Below are 10,000 nucleotides of genomic sequence, written 5' to 3' on the forward strand. Positions count from 1 at the left end.
GACTGCCCCTTTTATCCAGATATTAACCTTCTGACTTTCCCATTTATTCAAGTATTACAGTGCTGATTATCCCTTTTATTAATAAAATTGCTGTTCTGACTGTCCCATTTATCCAGGTATTATGATGGTGACTATCCCTTGTGTCCAGAAATTACTGTACTAACTGTCCCTTTTATCTTATATTACTTTGCTGACACTCCCATTTATCCAAGAATTACTGTAGTGACTGTCCCTATTATGCAGGTATTAAGGTGGTGACTGTCCCATTTATACAGGTATTACTGTGCTGCCTGTCCCTTTTATTCATGTATTACTGTGCTATCTGTTCTTTTATCACGGTGTTAGTGTGGTGACTGTCCCACCTATCCAGATATTACTGTGGTGGCTGTCCCATTTATCCAGGTATTATTGTGCTGATTATCTCTTTTATTCAAGTGGTAATACTGTTATGACAGTCCCATTTATCCATGTACTAATGCACTCTCTGTCCCTATTCTTCAGTATTACTGTGCTGAATGTCCCATTTATCTAGGTATTACTGTGGTGACTGTTCATTTTATCCAGGAATTATTGTAACGACTGTCTATGTTATCCATTCATTATTATTGTGACTGTTCCCCAGGTATTACTGTGCTGACAGTCCATTTTATCCATGTATTAATATGGTGACTGTCCATTTTATCCAGATATTACTGTGGTGAATGTCCCATTTCCCACTACTAAACCTAACACACCAACTGCTAAACCTAAAAACACCACCTCCTAAACCTAAACACAAATCTTGATAAAGAATTATTAGTCAAAGGAAAGAAAAGCAATTGAAAAAATATATCTCTAGGGTATCGAGCATATGAAATGAGGTATGACAAACCCATAGAGTTTATTTACCACATAAGTTACAAAGGGAAGGGGGATGGAGGATGGGGGAAGGGGAAGGGAGTAAAGATGGCAAACCTACCTTATTATCTGCTGGGTCAAATGATGGCCACATGCCACATTTTGTCTAGATCAGTCAAGTGGTTCAGATTTCTATAGAACACAAACATACGGCATATGGACAAACATAGAAACTCACTTTTACATGCAATTTATATATATATATATATATATATATATATATGTATGTATAGAATAAACTTATATCTGTCTATTATATATACATATATATGTGTATAGATACACACACATATATATATATATGTATACTAGCTGACCAACCTGGCGCTGCCTGGGAAAACTCTGAACAACAACTGATAAACTCTCTCTCTCTCTCTCCTCCCAAAGCCCCTCTACCCTCTCTCTCTCTCTCTCTCTCTCTCTCTCTCTCTCTCTCTCTCTCTCTCTCTCTCTCTTTCCTGTTAGTATTGTTGCTTCAGCTACATTGCCCAGCATTTTTGACATTTTATATTTCACTGCTTCTCACTCATATTCCTATTAGGGCTTTTCTTGGACTTGTAGGGCACCAGGAGTGTCTCTATTCATCTCAACAATCTCAAAAATTATGGATTAGACTCTAATATCTGTCATTTCTGTTACCCCTTCTCACCACCCTTTCTATCAGGGCTAAACTTGGACTTTGAGGGCATTGAAAGTGTCACTATTCATCTCAGTGATCTCAAAAACTATGGATTAGATACTAATATCTGTCATTTTCTGTTTTTTTACTTGTCACCCCATTCACACCCCTTCTCATCGACCCCCACCCCAATTCCTGTTGGGGCTCAACAAGGAATTAAAGGGCATCTGAAGCATCACTATTCATCTCTGCGACCTCAAAAACTATGGATTAGACACTAATATCTGTCGTTTTCAGTTATTATTATTTTCACCCTCTCTAACCCCCAACCCCCTTTAGTGTCACTGATATCTTACCCCCACAGTATTTTTTCCCAAATACTAAGTTACATGTATACCAAATTTGGTTGAAATTGCGGCACAAACACACACACATAGATACTACATAATATATGTTAGCATAGATTGGTCTCTCAAATGAAAACAACTAAGATTGAAAACAAGAGGCTAACAACAGATTAGGTCTCTGAAAACAGAACAAGTTGACCTTCCTCATTGAAGTTGACCCCATCTCTCGTACCAAGAGCCTGTGGAACCAGAATTCCTAATATCAGAATCAGAAGAAAAGCTCACTACATACGACTAGCCCTCAAAATTCCAACGATGGGATATGGATTATATAGTAATGTATCATATTGCTATGAGAAAGCTGATGGAACATAGAGGAGTATTGAGATCGACCTATTTAAAAGTGTAATTACATATAACATTCTTTTGTGCAAGGAACTTTAGTCCACTTGAAACGTAAGCTTAAGAGATACTGATAAGATCTTAAACTTATAAATGATTAAAAATTAGTTTTTCAGGAGGAATATTTTGTCAAACATTGCTATTGATGAACTCATTACTTAACCAATTACTTTACAGCCTGGGAGCGTTTAAGTAAACTTCTCATGCACAGAGTGAAATCATTCAATCCATCGACGCTAATAGAACAGAGCTCAATCTTGCACTGACTGCGAAAGAATTTCTTCCAGCATTGAAATTAAGAATGTACATTTGAATGGTACACTTCAAAACTTTAAGATCAATTTCAATATGAAGTTTAATAGTTACAATATGCTGACAGCAGGTTTAGGTTAGGAAAATTTGATGAAATGTAAAAAATATCTGATTAATTACAGATGTAGAACAAAACGAAAACCACTGACATATTCTAAAGATGCGTAAAAGCAAACTGTAAGCCTTCTTCGCTGCTTTCACAGATACTTTTATACAATCAAGGGGCTCACAACTACATGTTCACTGGCGTTTCTGGTGTTTTATCTGCTAAGACTAAAATAAAAATCCCGAACAGAAAAGAATAATTTATTTTACGTGTGTGTATGAAGATGGGCCTTTAACATAAATAATTTCATTCAGTACAATCATAAAATCATGTTTTACAAAAACTGATCAATTACTGTTTGTTCTCCAGTGCATCCTCGTGGTACAGTTGAATCAACTGGTTGTGGGAGTAGCTTTTTCCCGGCTGGTTTTCTATCTGGGAAGCCTCCGGGGATACGACGCCTCGCCCCACCTCCCAACTTTCCACTGGTTCTTGTTCGAGTTAGCTGTGTGCGTCCTCGTTGAAGAAATTGCCTTTTATTATTCTCACAGGTAAATAATTCTTTGTTAAAGACCTTTATAGTTTCATGGCAACCTAACATCCTCCTCACAAGACAACTATTGGGAGAATGTTAACCTGATAACAGTTAAGAGGGCAGGATGTTACAATGATTACTCTAATTTGCGTTAAAACTGGGCAGGGAAGAATGCATCATCTTTTAAGGGAAGCTGAAGCCTCTGCCAAGGTAGGATCCAAAGCCATAGGTTGGGTTGGGAAAAGTTAGGTTGGGATGTATCTCTTCATGCAAAATTCAGGGGAAGTCCCAGTAAGACAAAGCCCCCTACCCCTGGCAATGTAGGGTAAGGCCCACTTTGTAAGGCTAGGTCAGGATATACGATATAACACTGGACCACACTCGGTTGAAAACTTGAAGGGGAGGATATTTAACTCGCAAAAGTTGGAGTTACAATGGCCATTTAAGGGTTGATCGTTAAACTGATCCTTTATTATCAGTTAGTCCGATTCCCCAACAAGCCAGAAAACAATTATCCTCCCAGAGCTCATATAAATGGTTACAAAAAAGCAACATTATAAATTGAAGCATGATCCTGAGAAAAGAACTATTAACAAATGTTGGAAATATCCAGGATAAAAAATGCACCATGATCAATGACTGAACACTAAGTCATGATACTTAAGCTTCTTTCTTTGCAACTACTTCACAGGTTGTTCCACCACAAGAGTATTTACAAGCATTTCCACAAGATCCACCATGAATGGCAAAGCCCCATTGCCATCACAGCACTTTATGCTCATCCGCTGGAACACATCCTGTCCAACATGGCACCAGTCATAGCAGGTCCACTGATACTCGGCTCGCACCCTGCAACGTTCCTGTTGTGGTCTTCCCTGGCTGTCTTCAGCACAGTCACTGTTCACAGTGGATATCACCTCCCCTTCTCCATGTCCCCGGAATTTCATGATTTCCATCACCTGAAGTAAGTGTCTGAGCATTCTGCAACATCTCTTGACTTCTTGTGAGGTTCTTGTTGTTCATCATGCAGTGTGTCCATTGTATTTGGAACTTTCATTAATAAACCCTGGACAGGGAAGTGTAATACAATTAACTCTATTAACCACATCAAACTTTCTTCAATACCTTTCAGTAATATTTAAATATTTATTTATTAAAATATTTTCTTTTGGGGTATGTTTTGATCGAAGATAACAAGCGAGATTCGGGAAATAAAAGATTCCTGAATTACTCTGCTGCATAAAGTTAGACGTGGGTTATGCACATACCAATATATGTTTCCACAAGATAACTCAGAATGGTGTTAACAGATTTCAATGAAATCTTATGAAGGCCAAAATCAGAAATAGGCCTTCTTGAATTACAAGGGTTAAATATTTTTCTTGACGAGTCTGGATCCGGGAGCAAATCAAAAGACCTTTTTAGTTTATTCGACTGTCTGACCACAATATATCTAAAAAGAAAAAATTCACAAGTGGAATTCAATATAATCCTGTGACTGTTCGGTTTTTGGATGAAGAAAGAATTAAATAATTTTTTAGATCTGGCTTGCGTATCTATCCATTCTAAAAAATTGCAAACAATAATTAATCATAAACTAAATAATATGACAGTATGAATCTTGAACCGACTCTTACTAATGGTCAAATCCTGGATTCGTCACCACTTATAATAATATGTCCTTTAACAATAAATGGCGTAAGATAGTTGTGTATGGTGGAAAATGTAGCCCTACGGCAAGCTTACGTTCTTTTGCCCCTTATTACTAATATATATATATTAATGTATATATTATATATATATATATAATTATAAATATTATATATATATTATAATTATAGATATAATATATATATATAATATATATATAGATATATTATGATATTTATTTAAAATATGTCTTTTCCTCGCCAGATTCAACCAATGCTACGGCGTTCTCGGCCTCCTGGATCACCTCCACGGCACAGATGATAAATTCAGAGCCTCAAGGAACTACAACAGACATATGACCATGCTCTCTCTCACGCCTCCTCGTCAGATGTTTCCTGATGAACCGAATGGTAAATGCGTTAGAGGAAAACAGGAGTAACACGCAGTCAGCGAACCACAAAAACCTCCAAAAAGGCGACAGAAAATCCTAAATATAGTCCAAAAGGGAAACTGAATTTAATTTATGAATAAGCCCCCCACCCCCACACTGATCATTAGATAACAGTATTTCCGTGATATAAAATACTTTCACATATGCAAGCAACCCATGTTTTAAACAATCAGATGAAAGTCGCTGGAAAGTCACGATAAGTTCACTTACAAGTAGTACAATATGAGCCATTAACTGTAGGGGAATATATATGCATATACAACGGCCTTCTCCGGACTTTTTACGGATATCACTACATTGCCTTAGCCCAGCGGTTCCCAAATAGGGGTAAATTATCCCACTGGGGGTAATTTCGCATTTGGCGGGGGTAATGACAGTTTTCATTTTGACAGGAGCTGTAATATATACATATATATATATATATATATATATATATATCGTATATATATATATATATATATATATATATATATATATATATATATAGTATATATAGGGCATATATGTATTATTATTAAAAAAAGATGATTTATTTTCCAACCCCTTATTATATGTATGCATTTCTTTTCAACAGGAGTAATAGTACTTCTTGATATATTTGTTTCAATAATTGAATGTAAAGGATGGTTCTACCAACTAAAAGAGTTTGTTTTACATTAATCATGTACAAAATAATAGATATGGTGTGGGGGTAACGAGCTTGCTGCTGACCAGGATTTTGGAACAAGTGGGGTAATGACCAAAAGTAATTGGGAACCGCTGCCTTAGCCCATACTACATTCATGTAATGCGAACACGTGTATGAGTGTTTAGCAATCATACACCAGTCTTTGGTAAAATGTCACACGTAGGCAAGTACACTTTCAAATTGGGAAAGAACTGGCGTTTCTTGCATTTAAATTAACAAAACTTAAATATAGAAGAATGTAAAATGGCCTTGATCGGCAAGTAGGCCCATGCTCTTCCGAGGTGTACTATCTAATCAAAGTTTAAAATTGACAAAACTTGAAGGTAATTTTGTTTGCGGCGATGTACCTTATCATAGGTAAAACATTATAAGTAAACCATTATATCATAAGTAAAACATTATATTATAAGTAAACCATTATCTCATAATTAAACCTTATATCTATAGTTCTCTTCATTCGACCACCTACGAGTCAGCAATCATAATGACACACTCACTCCCACTGTCGAAAAACCAAATCCATTGCCTTCATAACCACACACTTACAAAAAGGAAAAGGTAAAAAAAAAAATCTTATTTCGACAATTTATTTGACTTCTCCAACGAAAGTTGAAGAAGTGAAGATTAGATAGGGAGACAGACCGAACGCCGAGGAACGATAATGTTACGTAAACGGTCATGATGCCGATTCCAAAAACAAAATACGGGGCCCATATAAACAAGAGATCAATGAAAGACCTGTTTCTGAGCAGTGTTTCAAGCTAGGGAATTAAGTAATTTCGTCAGTAAGAGAGAGAGAGAGAGAGAACCTAGGGACTACTCGAGGACGGTGTTTTAAAGTAAATAATCAACTCCGCTATAGACAATTCACATGAAATGGTGACAAATAATGTGATCTTTAGGTCAGAAACGGTTCAGGCGTATAATACAATTTTTAAAGAATTATCAAATCTCTCATTAACAAAGTGATGTCCAAAGGTCCACAAAGGTTAGAAAAACATTCTTAAAGCTGATAATAATTTAACGAGCTATTCACTAGACTAAGAGTATATCTTAAACTAAGCCATCGCTTATAGTAGATGGGTGCATAGTCAAGATATTTCCCAGAAGTGACTCTAGTTTAATCGGCCGCATATATGTTTACATAGGGAGTTGGTTGTTTATTACTTATCCTGGCCTCTTATGCTTTTACATAACTAAAGCCTTTCTAGATACTAAAGAGTTTTCAAAGGTATCATTCGGATAGGATATCTTAATAATTGGTATTCATGGGGTGTCTGGTAGTTTTTCGTCTAACCCAGCGTTGCTTAAAAACTTAATGACGTCTTTTAAATGTAAAGAAAACAATGAACGCGGCCTGGCTAATATAATGAACGCCGCCGTGGTACAAGTTTTCGTCAATAGATGGCAGTTACAAGGACTGCTTCTTAGATTCTACATATATTTCAAAGCCCGAGTAGTGTTACGTGGTCCGTGGACGTTTTTTTTTTTTTTTTTTTTTTTTATGTATCAGTTATGTATCATTCGCTAGATGGCACGAGCATTCAGTTTATAACCGGACCAGCCTACATTTTACGAAAAGGGAAAGAAACTTCATTGCAGTGTCGTAATCGTAACTGATGAGCATGCAAATACACATTGCGATTAAAATTGAGACGGTACAAGATGCGTTAGCAAAACATGAAAATAAACGGATACAGCTGATTATATTAGCTTAGATTAATAATAAAAAAAAAACAGGTGGAGTAATTAAGTTAGTGATTGCAGTAAGTAACTGACAACAGCAAAGCATCATGATGGCAGCAGAACTTGTGCTGGGTAACTATAGGGTCTTCATATATATATATATATATATATATATATATATATATATATATATATATATATATCATATATATATATATATATATATATATATATATATAACATTTCGGCCTGATATGAAAATGATTTGAATACGCAAAAGAAAGTGGGTTCTTCGTTCATCATACGAGGCCATGAATTTCGGTAAAGTAAAATTCTATACTTAAAATTAAACCTAAATTAAAGAAAAAATAATAAGTTACGGGAAATCTCGAGCTTGGAAAAATGTAAGAAATGTTAAGTGTTAAAAAGATGTTGGAAACTGAAAACAAAGTCCCCAAACAAGGATCTCAAAGAACTGAAAACAGAATGGCAAGCGTTTCGAAACTCTTAATATCGTTCTTTCAGAACCGCAACTGTTTTCCGTTCCTTGTGTTCGAGTTCTGCGAAAATTCGACGGCCGTCATATTCGTAGTTACTGTTTGTTCATCATCCTTAGGTTGTCTCAGTGCGAACTAATAGGGTCAATGGTCGTTTAGTATCATAGATATATGGAATACGTAAGTCATGATTTGTGTAGAGAGAGAGAGAAGATGAATAAAATAATTCATGGAAGTTCGGTTTTCAAAGATATAATGTGCATTTGGTGTCTTCCCCTAACCTTTATATATATATATATATATATATATATATATATATATATATATATATATATACATATATATATATATATATATACATAGATATATATATATATATATAAAGGTTAGGGGAAGACACCAAATGCACATTATATCTTTGAAACCGAACTTCCCATGAATTATTTTATCATTCTTATCTCTCTCTCTACAAAATCATGACTTACGTATTCCATATATCTATGATACTAAACGACCATTGACCCTATTAGTTCGCACTGAGACAACCTAAGGATGATGAACAAACAGTAACTACGAATATGACGGCCGTCGAATTTTCGCAGACTCGAACACAAGGAACGGAAACAAAACAGTTGCGGTTCTGAAAGAACGATATTAAGAGTTTCGAAAAACGCTTGCCATTCTTGTTTTCAGTTCTTTGAGATCCTTGTTTTGGGACTTTGTTTTCAGTTTCAAACATCTTTTTTAACACTTAAACATTTCACTGTTTGTTCTCATCCTTAGGTTTGTCTCAGTGCGAACTAATAGGGTCAATGGTCGTTTAGTATCATAGATATATGGAATACGTAAGTCATGATTTGTGTAGAGAGAGAGAGAAGATGAATAAAATAATTCATGGAAGTTCGGTTTTCAAAGATATAATGTGCATTTGGTGTCTTCCCCTAACCTTTATATATATATATATATATATATATATATATATATATATATATATATATACATATATATATATATATATTCAATATATATATATATATATATCTATATATATATATATATATATATATATATATATATATATATATATATAAAGGTTAGGGGAAGACACCAAATGCACATTATATCTTTGAAAACCGAAAACTTCCATGAATTATTTTATTCATCTTCTCTCTCTCTCTACAAAAATCATGACTTACGTATTCCATATTATCTATGATACTAAACGACCATTGACCCCTATTAGTTTCGCAACTGAGACAAACTAAGGATGATGAACAAACAGTAACTACGAATATTGACGGCCAGTATTCCATATATCTATGAGACTAAACGACCATTGAACCCTATTAGTTCGGCCAGCTGAGACAACCTAAGGATGCATTGAACAAATAAACAGTAACTACGAATATACGGCCGTTCGAATTTTCGCAGAACCGTCGAACAACAAGGAAACGGAAATCCAGTTGCGGTTCTGAAAGAACGATATTAAGAGTTTTCGAAACGCTTGCCATTCTTGTTTTCAGTTCTTTGAGATCCTTGTTTGGGACTTTGTTTTCAGTTTCCAACATCTTTTAACACTTAACATTTTTACATTTTTCCAAGCTCGAGATTTCCCGTAACTTATTATTTTTTCTTTAATTTAGGTTTAATTTTAAGTATAGAATTTTACTTTACCAAAATTCATGGCCTCGTATGATGAACGAAGAACCCACTTTCTTTCGCGTATTCAAATCATTTTCATATCAGACCGAAATGTTTCTTACAGAGGAAGGAAAGATTATTTGCAGTTTTGTAGTCTTCCATAAAGTTATAAAACTGGTAGTTTTTCGTCTAACCCAGCGTTGCTTAAAAACTTAATGACGTCTTTTAA

General features: G+C 35.1%; 1 protein-coding gene across 7 annotated transcripts in view; it reads left to right on the top strand.

Moving 5' to 3' along the window:
* Positions 1-5,318, top strand: part of LOC135219832 (fatty acid hydroxylase domain-containing protein 2-like) — a 16,631-nt gene extending 11,313 nt beyond the window's left edge. For all 7 annotated transcript variants that reach the window (XM_064256939.1, XM_064256937.1, XM_064256934.1 and 4 more), the window contains exons 5-7: positions 2,993-3,174; positions 3,850-4,122; positions 5,073-5,318. In XM_064256939.1, the coding sequence (XP_064113009.1) occupies positions 2,993-3,174; positions 3,850-4,122; positions 5,073-5,247 (630 nt within the window). In that variant the 3' untranslated portion in view covers positions 5,248-5,318. The remainder of the gene's footprint in view (positions 1-2,992; positions 3,175-3,849; positions 4,123-5,072) is intronic.
* Positions 5,319-10,000: the final 4,682 nt, after the last annotated feature.

This window comes from Macrobrachium nipponense, chromosome 1, assembly GCF_015104395.2.
Source record: "Macrobrachium nipponense isolate FS-2020 chromosome 1, ASM1510439v2, whole genome shotgun sequence".
Lineage (NCBI taxonomy): Eukaryota > Metazoa > Arthropoda > Malacostraca > Decapoda > Palaemonidae > Macrobrachium > Macrobrachium nipponense.